Genomic DNA, 15833 nt, shown 5'->3' on the forward strand with positions numbered 1-15833 from the left:
GTAACCCATACTCACTGTGAGGACTGGGCCACCTTTTAATTTCCGACGAGTTGAGACAGGTGATTCATCTGGAAAAGAGAGTAGAAGTCAAACCCCCGAATAACCCAATTATTTCTCTAACCATCGAGAACACAGAAAATCCAGTGGCCAAACCGAACTCAAAGGTTAATAATAAAAGACAAATAGGTTTCAGCTCCACCAACAAAACTAACAGGATTTGAAAGGCAGGAAATTGCATTTCACCATTAACACAAAATAAAAGGCCAGCAGACCACTGGCTTTAATCCTGTTTCAGGTCTCTGCCTCTGCCCGTGTGGCATGTGTCCCTTGGAAGAATCAGCTGCTGTAGCCGCCATCCCCACCCCACCCCACCCCCAACTCCCCGCCCAGATGACCTGGGCTTCCTCTCAGGCACCCAGATGCTATACTTTCTAATAGGTCTGGAATCAGAAGTGCCATGAAAACACCATAGAGAGGGAGAAGAGGCTCTCCCAGGCCAGGTGGCAGGGACCCACTGGCCACAGCATCTTTTTTTTTTTTTTTTTTTTGATTTTTTAAATTTATTTATTATTTTTTGGGGGGTACTGGCCACAGCATCTTAATCCTTTATTCATTCAGCAGATGCTGTGTGCCAGACCCTTTGCTAAGCACCTTGCCTGCATCATCCTGTTGACTCTCCCCAGTGACCCAGCCAGGTGATTATAATTTATTTCCATTTTATACATGCAGCTCAGAGAGGTTACCAAACTTATCCCAGGTTGCACAGCATTGGAACCCAAGGTCTGTATTATGCCAAAGTTCAGTTGCGACCAGTATATTTTCCCAGTTTGGGGCCAGCCCAAGGGTTTGGCAGTAAACATTTATTGAGTTCCTACTGCCTAAGGTATGGTCTAAGTAGAAGCATGTATATGGCATTAATTCAGCACACACTCTTTCCTACCCCTTTAGAAGTGGATCCTATGAGCAGAGATTTTCAAAACATTTAAAACTGGTACAGCCCAGGCACCCAGCATTGGAAGGGCTGCACACTGTCTCTAGGGTAGGTGTGGGCTCATTTGCAGATAAGAAGATTCAAGTGCAGAGACACCAGAGGCTGGCCAGAGGTCACACAGCAAGCGCTTGACCAGCAAGGAGTAGGATCAGCCCTGACTTTGTATCCTCTGCCTTCTGTCCTTCTCCAGGGAAGACCCTGAGGTGGAGAGGGATCTCTGATGCAGTTGGTCCACTGGCCAGCAGGGACGTACCACCACTTTATTCTTCCTCCCTCCAGTGCCCTGGAGGATGGGACAACCCGTGCAGGGTTTCTGGGGCATCAGCCTGGTTCCTTGGCAGCCAGCGAGGCACCCTGGGATGGGAAATCAGGCAGCCGCCCAGATATTATAAACAATTACCGCTAATTACCAGGCCTGCCAGTTCCCCATTGTCTGCTCACAATCCCACCAGGAACTGAGGAGCAGACAATGATGATGTTGGAGGAAACTTTCAATTTCAGGCTGCAGAAGGCCTTGCTCTGCCTGGGAGGCTGGGCCCCCTCAGTGCCTTAGATCCCACGACATACTGCCATTTCTCAGGCTTTTTGAGCCCAAACCGTCCTAACAGAATGGATCCCCAGACCCTCAGGAGGCTGAGCTGGAAAAGAAACAGGTGCGGAGGAGAGGCCAGGTCACCAGCTGTGAGAGAGTCTAGGTCTCAGCTTTTGTGCTGTTAATTAAGGGTCTTTGGGTTTGCAAGAATAGCAGGTACCCATTTTTATCCCCAGATATTTGTTATTTTTTCCATACTTCCTCTATAATACCATTGCATAATTGTAGAGATAATAGATTCGGAAGCTTGACTGCCTGGGTTCCAATACTACCGTGCCTTATCTTGGTTTGGCCCTCTCTCAGGTGCAGTGGGAACATGTGCTCATCTCTGGGGCATGGAGGGATACATAGAGGCTCAGAGATGCTCTGGGTTCACTTGATAAGACACTAGGCACCATTTCTGCAAAGCATCACACCCTTTTCTCAGTTCCGCCCAATAAGAAGGATGGACATGAGTCCCCTCTGCTTTCAGATTCCCCAAACCTCTGTGGAGTTTCCCATCATCCCTTAGGACCACTAGCCTAGCCCTGGGGAACCAGACCTTCCTCAGCTCTCTTTCATCCCTGCCTGACTGCCTCTGCTCTTCCAGGCTGGGGATTTGGGGTTTGTTTGTTTACTCGGGGGCAGGGCAACCTGGTTTTGCCCCTCTCTTTCCAAGACCCTTGCTGCTGCCTTTTTTTTTTTTTAAGGACTTTTACTGAGATACAGTTGACATACAGTAAACTGCATATATTTAAAGTGTACAACTTGATTTTTTTTCTTATTAGTAATGTACATATGGCAATCCCAATCTCCCAATTCATCCCCCCCCAACTCTCCCCGCTTTCCCCACTTGGTGTCCATATGTTTGTTCTCTACATCTGTGCTTCCAAGACCACTGCTTCTTAGATTTGAAACTCAAAAGCCAAGAATCTGACTGTCTTGTTCTCTGCATCCTACAAGGTCATCCCTTCTCTGAGGCAGAAGACCTAGGATACCTAGGCTCCTGCCTGAATGGGGAAGGGGTGACAGCAGGTGGTAGGAAATCATGAAAATGAAAAAGGACTCAGGCTAAAATCTCAGATCATTATCCTGCCGTTGACTCTGCCAATGACTTAAGTCAAAATGTAACTTGTTGGAATGATGCTTGGATATTGCACGTGGTTGAGGAAAGAACTGGGCGGCCAGGAGTGGGTGGCTAGTAGTTTGGGGGTCTTTGTGAGGGCAGGCCATTCACATGGCTCGGTTTTCATGACTGTTGGTCTCCAAGATTCTCTTTTTTATTTCCCAGAGAAAGTCTTTGACTGAGCTAGGGTCAGCTGTCGGACCCTGGGTCCATCAGCTCTGGCCAGGGGACAGGGTCACTGCATGAGTTTAAATCAAACCAGTTGCTGTAACCAGCCTATTCAATCAATGACTTATAACTTAATGACAGTGACTTAATACAAACATTTATTTTTTGCTCATGCAAACTTCAATGCTTTGTTAATAACCCAATACGTGTTTATAATTCCTCTACTGTCAGATATTTAGATTGTTTCCACTTTTACTGTTATAAATCATCCGTGGCTAAGTACAGTCCTTTTCTCCTCAACGTCCAAAAGCCTAAAATAGTTGATCTCCCTCTTTTCTTCCTGGATCTCTGTCCTTTCCTGTGTTCTGTGACATTGTGTAAACCTGCAACATAGACCTTCTCCAAGGTCCTGAACTAGACTCTCTTGCCCTTGCCTTGTCTCCATCACCCTCCTGGGAGAGAGACAAGTTCTTACTCTCTCCTGCTCCTCACAAGGCTCCTTTACTCTTGTGGCTTCACCAGCCTGAGGACCTCAGGACCCTCTGCTGGTAACTCTGGTTGGGGTAGAGAGAAGATAGTATGTGGGAGGTGACCTTCCTTCCTCTCCCTTTGTTGCTGGACCCTGTGTATCCTTTGGCCCCCCCAGTTCAAATATCCTCTCTCGGTCCATTATGGGCCACTGCAGCCATCAGTGAGTCTTCTCTTCTGATGGTCCCTGGGCTCTCACAACCCGAGGTTGGCAGGTAGAGGACTAGTCGTGCCTCATAAGAAGACAGTAGTCTTCCTTAATTGTTTCTTTGGGAGCAACACATTTGTTTGCCCAGCAGAATGGTACGGAGTCTTGTCTTCTCTTGTTTCTTCCTGCAGCTTGTTTGGAATTTTAGACATGAAGGTTACAAATACTCTTGGGTGACATGCCTTGGGCCGTGGCCTGGTATAGTGGCAGGCATTGCCATCATATAGCCCTCGGACAGGTGTCTTTCTCACTCTGGGCCTCAGTCTTCCCATCTGTGAAATAGGGAGTCTGCTGGGTCAGAGGACACCTTCCTGTAACTATTTTCAGAGCCAGTGGGTGAATCCTTTGCCAACTGTGAGGTTTTGTGAATTAGCAACGAGGTGTAAAGGCAGATAGCTGTGGTTCAAGCACCAGGGAGCATGTCTAGGGAGTGAAGATCTGGGTACAGGCAGAGAAGATGATGAGTGAATTGTTCTCTCTGAAGAACTGGGGAAAAGGTAGACTAACAGAGTGGTTTAGAAGCAGAAGGGGGCACCCTCAGGGTGGAACCAGAGACCCCCATCTCCCTTGGATGCTCTTCTTGCTCCTTCAAGGCTGAGAGCCCAGCAGGTTCCCCAAGAAGGGAGCTGGGGGCAGGTTGAGGGACTGCTTTCAGGCTGGGGAACAAAGTGTGCGGTGCCCTTGAGGCACAAGGCAGGCTTCCACTCCTGTTAAAAGACCCCCCAGCTGCTGCTGTGAAACCCAGCACACAGTACGTGCTTATTAAAAGTTAGCTGTTACGTGCTTATTAAAAGTTAGCTGTTACTCTTGGAACATGCCCAGGTGAAAAGTCACCTGAGGTTGGCCTTAGAAATGTTGTATCCAAGTACTGACTCTACCCTGTGAGTTCTGGCTTTAGGTTGGCCTTTACCTGCTTCCTCATGTGAATAATGCTGGTAAAGGCAAAAACAAAACAAAACAAAACAAAACACCCCAACATCCTTTGGTTGTGGCAAGGATCCTGTGAGAAAATGGATTATGAGTTCTTTGCTTCTAAAGATAATGAGGGCACATCAAGCATGGTACTTAGTTCCTGATCTCATTAAATACTTACAACTGACCTAGGAGATGGGCACATTATTATTCCCATTTTAGAGACAGGAAAGAAAAGACTAAAAAACTAAAATTGGTTTCAGCAAAATAATATAATTGTTGTTGTATTGACTTATGTAACAACAACAACAAAAAAGTATCTGCTTCAGGCAGAGTTTCATCCAGGAGCTTATGCAGTGACTCCTGTGTGATGGCTTCCTTTCTCATGCTTCCCGCAGCAGTGAGAGACCTGCCAGAGTCTCCAGTTTTCTGCCTCAGGTTCAAAACTGATGTGAAAAGAGAGTTTCTCACTTCCTACAGTTCAAAGAAATCTTCCCAGGCAGATTCTTGTGGGCTGCACTGAGCCACACGCCCAACTCTGAGCCAGTCACTGGCTCAGGAAGGAATGGCTTGATTGGCTAGACTGAGCCCCCACCAGCCTCTGGAGCTGGGTCTGCTCTACTCCACAGAATTCAGTGTCTTGGAGGGGGCTCCCCAAGGGAGATTTGAAGTCTTATTTCCAAAGGAAGGAGAATTGACATTGAGCAGCTACATATCGAGAACAAGTGCTAACCTCTGAGGCTGAACCACTGATGCCGTGCATCTCAAAGTGTCCAGTGCAAACAAGTCTTCTGGGCTCGTGTTAAAAGGCAGTTTCTGATTCAGCAGCTGAGGAGTGCAGTTCCCTTTCTGTTTAGATCGCAGGCGATGTTGCTGGTCTCTGGACCACATTTTGAGTATCGTGGCCCTAACCGACGGAGCCAGGCACTGACACGCATCATCTCCCATGAGTCCTACAGCCACCCCAAGAGGTGGGTGTCACCATACCCATTTCATGGAGGGGGAACCTGAGGCTCGGTGCAGAGAGGTAGGACAGGGAAAGGTACGGGACACAGAAGCTAAGCCCTAGAATTTTGGAGTCAGAGCTGTGATTTTAGGGCCATTAAAGTAGAAAGAAGGAGGCAGAGATAGTCTGCCTGAGGCTGGGTGATGGATGTGGACAGAATCACTGTGGAATGAGGGCTGTTCTGGAGCTGACTGCCTGAGTCATCAGAGTCCTCAGTCGGCCCCTGGAATCGTCTGTTTTTGTCTCATTCTTTCTACTTGCAGCCTTAACTATGGGGGAGTTTGCCTGGCGTCGGACGCCCAGTTCAGTGACTTCCTGGGCAGCATGGGGCCAGCACAGTTTGTGGGCCGCCAGACCCTGGCCACCACGCCGATGGGTGAGTGTCCCAAGACCTGTTCCAGATGGGGGAGAAGTCCCACCAGAAGTGCTGTGTCTCTCCCTCCTTCCCCTCTGCCTTGGCTCCATCCACTGAACACCCAGCCTGGAGCCCAGTTCACAGCTGCCAGGTGCTCCCCAGAGCCCGGGCACTTGGTGTGGGAGTTGGTTCTGGTCTTGTTCAGGGCTGGGAGCAGGGGAAGGGGTTGTCATCCCTCAGTGGAGAGGAGGAGGGGAAGGGGATGTCATCCCTCATTGGAGAGGAGGAGCCGAGTCCTTGCTGGAGCTTCAAAGCCACTTCCCAGCCTCAGCTCTCGGGCCTGTTGCAGGGGACGTGGAGATCGGCTTGCAGGAGCGGAACGGTCAGCTCGAAGTGGACATCATCCAGGCTCGGGGACTGACGGCCAAGCCAGGCTCCAAGACACTGCCAGGTGTGGGGGCTGCCCTTCCATCTGCAAGGTGGGGGTGGAGGTCAGGGAGGATGTCCTGAGGGATATCTGGGTCCAGAAGAGAGAAAATCAGGTCCAGCTGGGGGATTTCTCAGTCCCATAGCTGGTGACTCGTGTAACTGGAGGTTTGGGATTTGTTCTGGGGACCCAGTTGAAATTGTCCATTGACCTTGTTGGGCTCCCCAACTGGACTGAGCTCCTGGGGGACAGGGACCATCTTTCCTGTTTGTGGTTCTACCCTAGCACCTGTTAGGACGCATGGAACACCATGGGTGCTCAGGAAACATCTGAGTGAATAGGTCAGCCATAAATGTGTAAGCCCGGGAGCGTGGGCAAGCTAGAGACTAAGGGAGGAAAAGGGTGAGCAAAGGAAGTGGGAGGCAGGCAGGACCACCTGAGGGGGTAGAGCAGGCCCCAGCCAACCCTGGCTGCACCCCACCCCTGTTGCCTCCTCCCCAGATCTCCTGGGGGCACTCCAGTGCCCAGCAGTAGGTCCCTCTGCTGCGACCTCTGCCCACCTTTTGGGGCTCAGGCTAGAACTCACCCTGCTGGCCTCTGTCCCCAGCGGCCTACATCAAGGCCTACCTGCTGGAGAATGGCGTCTGTATTGCCAAGAAGAAGACCAAAGTTGCTCGCAAATCGCTGGACCCACTGTATAACCAGGTGCTGCTGTTTCCCGAGAGTCCCCAGGGCAAAGTCCTGCAGGTGAGGGGCCTGGGGGCTGGGGAGGGGCGGAGGTTGCAGTTTCAGAGGGAGAAGGAGGCGCTTCTGGGACCTTACCTTACCTGGGGCCTCTGCAGGGCTTTACCTGGAGGAAGTAGAGCAGTATGGTAGATCTGAGCACCACAACTTGCTGCGTGACTTTGAACAAGTTCCTTTCTGAGCCTCAGCTTCTTCATCTGTAAAATGGGGATACTAATAGTACCCACTGATAACGTTACTATGACAGTGGAATGTGCGCTTTGTGCCATTAACACCACCATCATCACCATCACCACCATCACCACCACCAATCTCTGGAGGCCAGGGGCTTGGCATGGAGCACAGTGTAATAGACTGAGAGCCTTTGGAGGACACAGAGAGGTCTTTGGCTCCTTGGCTTTTAGGAGGATCCTGGAGCTAGAAATAGCTGCCCATCATGGGGTCGGCAGGGCCCAGGTTGGATGCCTTAGGAGCCATATGCCTGCTCTCTCAGAGCTGCCATTTGGGCATCTCTAGCTTATACCTTGATTGCTTGCTCCTAACCTGGGCAGGCAGAGCAAACAAGGGCAGGACCAAGGTGTTACAAGTTGCCAAGACAGTGGGACTTTTGCCAGACTGGGAAGCCCAGGTCCTGTCTAGGGCAGAGTCTTTCAACTTGTGGGTTGACCCCTATCAGTGAGTTATGAAATCAATTTAGTGGGTCACAACAAGTGTTTTTTTTTAATGGAATGGAATAGGAAACAGGAAAGAAATAGAAATAGAACCAGGGAAGGTCAGGTGAGTCTTATTTGGTGGAGCACTTGCTTCAATTATGAATCCCATGTGTTTACTGGGTGATGATATAAACGTCTGTCTTGCTGTATATACTAGTCAAAAAAGTTTGGAAAAACCCTTCTGGTCTAGAGGTATTCAAAGACAATTTAAAACAATCGGAAGATCACCTGGGGGCCACATCTGGCCCACTGGACAAAGGTTTGTGCGTTGCGTTTGGCCTGAGCATCTTTGGAGAAGCTCCAGAGCACATCGCTGTCTGGGATGCAGAGGGAAAGAGGAAACAGAAATCTGACATGGGGTCCTTGCTACTGAGCCTTTTGACTAATGTCTGAGCAGGACAGACCCACCACAATTGAGGAATGCCAGTTGTATTAGTCTGCTAAGGCTGCCATAACAAAGTACCGTAGATTGGGGGGGGCTTAAACAATAGAAATGTATTTCTTACAGCTCTGGAGGCTAGAAGTCCAAGATCAAGGTGTCACAGGTTACATTTCTTTTGAGGCTTCTCTCTTTGGCTTGCAGACAGCCGCCTTCTTGCTATGTCCTCACATGGTCTTTTTTCTACATGCAGGCATTCCTGGTGTCTGGCTGTGTGTCCTAATCTCCTGTTCTTGTAACAACACCAGGCAGAACCACAACCCACCCTAATGGCCTCATTTTAATGTAATCACCTTCTTAAAGGACCAATCTCCCAAATACAGTTACATTCTGGGGTTAGGGCTTCAACATGAATTTGAGGGGAACACAGTTCAGCCCATAACACCAGTAAAAACAAATCCATCCACACACCAGACATGGGCTTCTGATCAGCTGCCTAAAGGGCACTGAAGACATTAGTTTAGTGACCTTGGGCAAATGATTTAACCTCCCTGAGCCCCAATTTAAACAGCTGTGAAATCGGAATCCTTTTTTATAGGATTGTTGGGAAGATTGAATCTAAGGCTGATTTAGCCTTAGAACAGTTTCTGACATGCAGTGACCAATAGCAATGGCCCATGTTGTTTGCATATTATCCTGCATGCTTGAGGAAGGGCTTACGGCTTACAGCGAGCTTTCACATCTATTATCTCCTGTGATCCTCGCTTGACAGGTAAGCTGAGTACGGATGATTCCGTTTACAAACAAGAACTCTGAGACTCCGCAAGGCTAAATGACTTTGCCCAAAACCACCCAGCCAGGACTGGGACTTCAACCTGCATGTGTCTGACACCAAAGTGTGTGCATTAAGACAACAGGTTCTATGAGTGATAAGCCAGCCCACCTTCAGAGAGGCGCAGAGTTAGAACCTGAGGTGCAGGAGAGCAAATGAGCATCCTGCCACCAGAGAGGCCATCCATCTGGCCACTCTAAGCGAGGAGGTTGACCAAGAAATGGGGAAGCACTGCAGAAAAGAGTCTGTTGGAAACAAGGGAGGAGGCTAGCATATACACTATACACGTAGCAGCCAATTTTTTTAAATTGAAGTATAGTTGACTTACAATACTGTGTTAATTTCAAGTGTATAACAAAGTGATTCAGTTATTTATTTTCAGGTTATATTCTACTATAGGTTATAACAGATATTGAGTATAATTCCCTGTGCTATCCCCATGTTGCTTATCTATTTTATATATAGTAGTTTGTGTCTGTTAATCCCAAATACCTAATTTATCCCTCCCTCCCTCCCTCTCCCCTTTGGTAACCATAAATTTGTTTTCTATGTCTGTGAGTCTATTTCTGTTTTGTGTATGATTCATGTGTATTATTTTTTAGATTCCACATATAAGTGATATCATATTGTCTTTGTCTTTCTCTGCCTGACTTACTTCACAAAGTATAATATTCTCTAGGTCTATCCATGTTGCTGCAAGTGGCAATATTTCATTGTTTTTAATGGCTGATATTCCAATGTGTGTGTGTGTGTGTGTGTGTGTGTGTATACACCACATCTTCTTAAGCCACTTGTCTGTTGATGGGCACTTGGGTTGTTTCCATGTCTTGACTATTGTAAATAGTGCTGCTATGAACATTGGGGGTGCATGTATCTTTTCAATTTAGAGTTTTTGTCTTTTCTGGATATATACCCAGGAGTGGGATTGCTGGATCATATGGGAGCTCTATTTTTAGTTTTTTAAAGAACCTCTGTACTGTTTTCCATAGTGGTTGCACCAGTTTACATTCCCCCAACAGGAGGATTCCCTTTTCTCCACACCCTCTCCAGCATTTATTATTTGTAGACTTTTTGATGGCCATTCTGACCAGTGTGAGGCGATACCCTATTGTGATTTTGATTTGCATTTTTCTGATAATTAGCGATGTTGAGCATCTTTTCATGTGCTCATTGGCCGTCTCTATGTCTTCTTTGAAAAAAAGTCTACTTACGTCTTCTGCTCATTTTTTGATTGGGTTGTTGTTTTTTGATATTGAGTTATATGAGCTGTTTATATATTTTGGATATTAACCCCTTGTCGGTCATATCATTTGCAAACATTTTCTCCCATTTCTGTAGGTTGTCTTTTCATTTTGTTGATGGTTTCCTTTGCTATACAAAAGCTTTTAAGTTTGTTTAGGTCCCATTTGTTTATTTTTGCCTTTATTTCTTGCCTTGGGAGACTGATCTAAGAAAAGACTGCTACGATTTATGTCAGAGAATCATATTTTAATAAATTTATTTTACTGGTTGCATTGGGTCTTCGTGGCTGCGCAGGCTTTTCTCTAGTTGCTACGAGTGTGGGCTACTCTTCGTTGTGGTACGCAGGCTTCTCATTGTGGTGGCTTCTCTTGTTGCGGAGGACAGGCTTTAGGCATGTGGGCTTCAGTAGTTGTGGCACGTGGGCTCAGTGGTTGTGGCTTGCGGGCTCTAGAGCGTAGGCGCAGAACTTGTGGTGCACAGGCTTAGTTGCTCCACAGCATGTGGGCTCTTCCCCAGGCCAGGGACGGAACCCGTGTGCCCTGAATTGGCAGGCGGCTTCTTAACCACTGCACCACCAGGGAGGTCCCTAGGTCAGAGAATGTTTTGCCTAAGTTCTTTTTTTAGGAGTTTTGTGGTATCATGTCTTATACTTAGGTCTTTAAACCATTTTGAGCTTATTTTAGTATATGGTATGAGAGAGAGTTCTCATTTCATTGATTTACATGTAGCTGTCCAAGTAGCCACTTTTAAAAGCTTTGTTTCCGAGGATCTGGAAGCAGAGAACCGGTGGGGGGGGGTGGGCAGGTAGGACACATAATGTAGGGTCAGCCCTCAAGGCTTGGGCTCCAAGATGGGGTGTGTGGAGGATGGAAAGAAAGAGCCAGACCAGAGGCAGGAAGCCAGTCATCCAGGAACCAATAATGGTGGCACTGGAGCCAGGAGAATCTGGTGGGACTTGAGCCATTTTAGGTGGTAGAATTCCCAGGACTCCGAGATGAATGGGGTGCAGGGTGACTGCAGGTTTTTGTTCTGGGTCTTTGAGTGGCACTGGCAGGATTTGAACCACTATGTCTCTTGCCCCACAGGTGATCGTGTGGGGGAACTATGGGAGAATGGAGCGGAAGCAGTTCATGGGTGTGGCCCGAGTACTGCTGGAGGAGCTGGACTTGACCACCCTGGCCGTGGGCTGGTACAAGCTCTTCCCCACCTCCTCCATGGTGGACCCAGCCACAGGCCCCCTGCTCCGGCAGGCATCCCAGCTGTCCCTTGAGAGCACCGTGGGGCCCTGTGGCGAGAGATCTTAGTGCCGGGGAGGGGGAGGGGCTCCCCGAGATGGTCTGGAGACCGCCCAGCCCCGACCTGGGACCCCAGGCCCAGGGGCACATTGAACAGAGGAGGATGGGGTTCTCCCCCTTAGCGGGGAAGCAGAACGGGGAGACCTGCCCCCCCAGGGCCCCTCCTCACCCCTTCTTTGCCTCCTACCCTCTGAGACCTTCCCTCTCCCGATGGGATTGGCTGCACTTTTGACTTGGCCGGTTCTTTACCTGGTGGATGTGGCTGCAATCCGGAGAAAGGAAAGACCTAGGTGGCAGAGCAAACCATCCTCCTGGCCCAGACACTGTCCGACCGCTCCCCCTTTTTGCCTCCTTGGAAGCTCGCTGCCCGGAGCCAAGTCCAGAACCCAGCGGCCATCTCCATGGTGCCAATTACCAGCAAGTGTCTTTCCTGCGGCACCGGGTTCAGGCAGCTACTCCTGCCCCAGAGCTAATGGGGCAGCTTTGCAAGGATCCGGAGCCAGCTCCGGGGGGCCCTCAAGCCCCCGACTTGAAGAGGAGCTCAGGCCTCCCTCCACCTGCCCGTGGAAGGAGCTTTGCCGCAGCCTGTTCGAGTCCATCTGTCTGTCCCCTGCCTGCACCTCTTCTTGTGGCTCTAGGACTTAGGGTCCAGCAGGGACCAGAGGAAAGGAGGGGGTGCCCGGGGCCTGGCAAAGACCCCCAGGGTACCTCCCTCTGTGGGATTGCCTCAAGCTAGTTTGCAAACCGTTGGTGGAGTGGAAAGAACTCTTGTCATCTGTGTTTAGGCAGAGGAGCTGTGGGACCCCGATTTTTGAGAACCCCATCCTCAGAGAGCTCACCATCTCTGAATTTTGGGGATGCTGGATTGGAGAGGGAGTCTGAGGACAGCTGGGATTGGAACTGGTGGTGCCAAGGTGAGGGTTTCCCAAGTGGGAGAATTCCTCCTTGTTGGATAAGGCCAAAGGTTATCTTGTCTGGCCCTCTGCCTCCAGGCTAAGGGTCTGGGGAGGCAACAGAGCGCCCTAATTTTAGTCTTTTTAAACAAACCATCCTGTACTAAGGGCAGAACCCTCTCCCTGGCCTCAGTGACCTTGGCTCAAGGAGAGAAAGAGAGTGCGGAGAGGCATAAGTGTGAGAATGGGAGATTCCTTCTCTAACAGGCCTGGGAGCTGCCTTCCCTGCCAGGCCCTCCCCCGGGCCTTCAGGAGCCCTTCTGCATGCTGGGGAGGACGCAGGCTGCCCCTCTCTGTAGAAGCACATTTCTGCCACCTCCCCTGGGAGGCACCCAGCCGCCTGCTACCCACACCCCCTATCATTACCCAGTCCTGCTCTGTAGGGCGTAGTCCTGGTTAGCCAGGTAGGCTTAGTGTGCCAGGCCCTGGGTCTAGTCTTAGTTCACATAGAGTCCTTACAGAGTCCCTGGACAGGGGTGAGGGGAGATGGAGTCCATTCCAGGAGTTGGCCTTCTCCTCGCTGGCCTGGCCTGGGCCTGGGCCTGGGCCTGGAGCGGGAGCCTGGTTCACTTGGAGGCTGGCCCCTCCCCCTCCTCCCCTTCCTCTCCCTCCCCATGTAGGGTTGTAGCCAGAGCTGCCCATGATACTCAGATATTCTGATTTATTACCCTTGGTACTGATTTTATTTAAGAAGCACTCCTGAGGATGTGGGCCTTGGCGGAGGGGGCCTGGGCTCCATCAGGGGAGGTGGTTTTGCACTGAGGATGCCCAGCCGTGTTGAGTCCCACCCTGTCCCCAGGCCCCCTCTAGGGTCTTGACCAGGTGATTCCTTCCACCTGGAACTCCCCCCTCCCCTTAGCCTATTTGAGCCATGGGCATCCTTTAAAGTTCCAGATGAGTTGTAGCACCCTCATGATCCAGGAGGCCTTGAGGCCTCCCTGGGCTTGTGGTGGCTGGAGTCCCAAGGCTGGGGGGGGAGGCTGTGGGGCTCTGGAGGCCCAGAATCAGCCCCTCCCCCGTGCGTTTTTTTTTAAACCAGTGTGATTTCTCTGCCGTTCGTTTATTACTCACCCTTCGGAATATTTGGAGCCAGGAGAGCGCCTTCTCTCTCCAGCTGTCACTGCTCTGGGAGTTCAGGGGTAGCTTTTCAAAGACGGGGCGGAGCCTGGCTCTGTCAACCAGAGGGAGCGGGGGTGCGGTCTGTGCACCCCAGCCTGAGTCCGCCCTCCGCCTGGGTCTGCCCTCGGGTGTCTGCACAGCCTGTATAAAGAGAGAGAGCGCGCTCCAAAGCAATAACATCCAGAGGGTGGTCACCGAGGGCCCCCCTCAATGACTTTCTTGTTTGTTCTGTGACTTCTCAGCTCACCTCCTGGAGGGGTGGGCGGGGTGAGGGCTGGAGCCCTCTTTCTTTGTATCATCCTTGTTAGCACATGGCCGCCCTCCAAGGGGCTCCGACCATTTGGCGTGGGAATCCCTGTCTGTCCTCACCAAGGGACGGGGGTTTGGGGAGGGGGTGACTATTCCCATTAATAGCTTTGGGGAACCTTCAAGCCCGCTCCTGTCTGATCCTTTGCCAGCGCAAACTCCCCCATTTGGAGAAGAGCAGGAGTTGGGGGGATTAGGGGTGGGGGGGCTGGGGTCTCTAGGGGATAATTCTTTTTTCAATCTCTGGGCCAAAGGTCACGTGCAGGGGTATGGTGGGAGGGAGTCCTCTCCACTTTCCTTCTCCAGAGCCTTCCTGTCACACTGAAGGGAAAGGGGCTTTGGGGTCATTAGTGAAATTGTTTCCATTTTACAAAGAGATCAGGCCTCTGGGGTCACCTGAGTTTATAGCACCCCCAGCCTGGGCCTCCTCCTCCCACCGGAGGCTGGGCTGGAACCAGGGCAGGACCAGATGGGGCCGTCATTTCCCACGATACTTCCTCTGCCCTTCTCTTTGGCCTTCTCCCAGGGGCCTTGAAAAGATGGGCAGTGCCGATGGTAGCCCATCTGAAGAGGGGAGGAAACTGAGGCTTAGAATCAGTAAATGGCTTGCCCGAGACGAGACCCCTCAGCAAGCGAGCAGTGAGGCCAAAACGGGGGCTCCACTGTCTCTCCTCCTTCATGGGACAGAAGACCGTTGCTCCAGGGCACAACTGCCAGAATAAGTATCTGTGACATGTAAGCCCTGGGCCACCCAGCGCTGCTTGGTTCCTTCCCGATTGGGCCAGTAACTTTTCTGGGCCTGGGTTTGGGGGTTAGGGTTGCCATAGAGACCTCGCTCTCCTGGGGGTCTGGCCTGACTAACTGAGGCTGTGCAGGATTTGGTCCAAGTCTAAGTGGTTGGAGGGGTGCCGCCAAGGGGCCACAAGCCCTCCGGAGCCAACCTGAGGGAGGCAAGACACCACTTCCTCCCTGGGGGGGTGTGGGAGTGAGGTGGCTGTGGTACACCTCATCTTAAGGAAATCCTCACCAGACCTTCAGATGTAATAACACCTGATCTTCCTGTAGTGCTTTTCAAACTTTTTTTTTGTTTTCAAAAGCTTTTACCTCACGTGTACCCTCACAAGAGGCCCTGGGCAGTCGACGGGGGCCTGTGTTAGCAGCCCCATTTTACAGAAGAGGAAGCTGAGGCCCTGGGAGGGGAAGGCACCCGCTAAGGTCCCACGGTGAGCTGGTGGCTGGGCCCGGATGAGAACTCAGTTCTCCAACAGTTCAGAGCTCTTCCTTCGACAGGGGGTGAGGCAGAGAGTTGAGGTCATGCACTTTACAAGCTGACCTACCATCCAGCTCCTTACATCAAGAGCTCATGGGCACACCTTAGCGTTCAGAGGCACCTCTGAGCCCTGCTGCCCTCGGAGCACAGCTGTTGCGTCAGGCAAGGCCACCTGCATTTATTTATTGAGCAGCAGCCCTGTGCCAGGCCCAGGGGATGGGGGCGCCCCACCCCATCCCCCATTGCCCTGTGATGACGCCCTCGGGCTCTGGGAGGCCCCGTGTCTGTACAGCAGCACCTCCGAGTGGACGGGAAGCTTTCCTGTCCTTGAGCTCATCTGACTCACAAACCCTGTCGGGGAGGCGCTGACTGTGCCAATTTGACTCATAGCTTCTGGGAGGGCAAAGTGGAGACTTGAACCCGGGGCCTCAGGTGTCACCTCTGGATCCCTTTTACTCTACCACTGCCTTCTGAGGGGGTGGCAGGAAGATAGGACCCCTGGTCCTCAGGCCCACTCTCTACTCACGCATCTTTCCCCCCTTCCCTTTCTGGGAGCAGGAGCCCCTCAGGCTTATGGGGGAGGGAGGGTTTCTTGGGCCCCTGGGTTGGAGTGGGTCACGTTGCATTGTGTTCATGACCATGTAGCTCATGTTGAAAATTAAAGTTTTTGGCTTTTCTAACCTGGCTT

At 50.9% G+C, this 15833-nt stretch overlaps 1 protein-coding gene across 2 annotated transcripts in view; it reads left to right on the plus strand.

Annotated features, from left to right (window-relative positions):
- Positions 1-15810, plus strand: part of RIMS4 (regulating synaptic membrane exocytosis 4) — a 64301-nt gene extending 48491 nt beyond the window's left edge. For both annotated transcript variants that reach the window (XM_057702661.1, XM_057702662.1), the window contains 4 exons: positions 5774-5886; positions 6215-6316; positions 6900-7039; positions 11288-15810. In XM_057702661.1, the coding sequence (XP_057558644.1) occupies positions 5774-5886; positions 6215-6316; positions 6900-7039; positions 11288-11506 (574 nt within the window). In that variant the 3' untranslated portion in view covers positions 11507-15810. The remainder of the gene's footprint in view (positions 1-5773; positions 5887-6214; positions 6317-6899; positions 7040-11287) is intronic.
- Positions 15811-15833: the final 23 nt, after the last annotated feature.

This window comes from Hippopotamus amphibius, chromosome 12 (genome assembly GCF_030028045.1).
Source record: "Hippopotamus amphibius kiboko isolate mHipAmp2 chromosome 12, mHipAmp2.hap2, whole genome shotgun sequence".
In the NCBI taxonomy this organism is placed as follows: Eukaryota; Metazoa; Chordata; class Mammalia; order Artiodactyla; family Hippopotamidae; genus Hippopotamus; species Hippopotamus amphibius.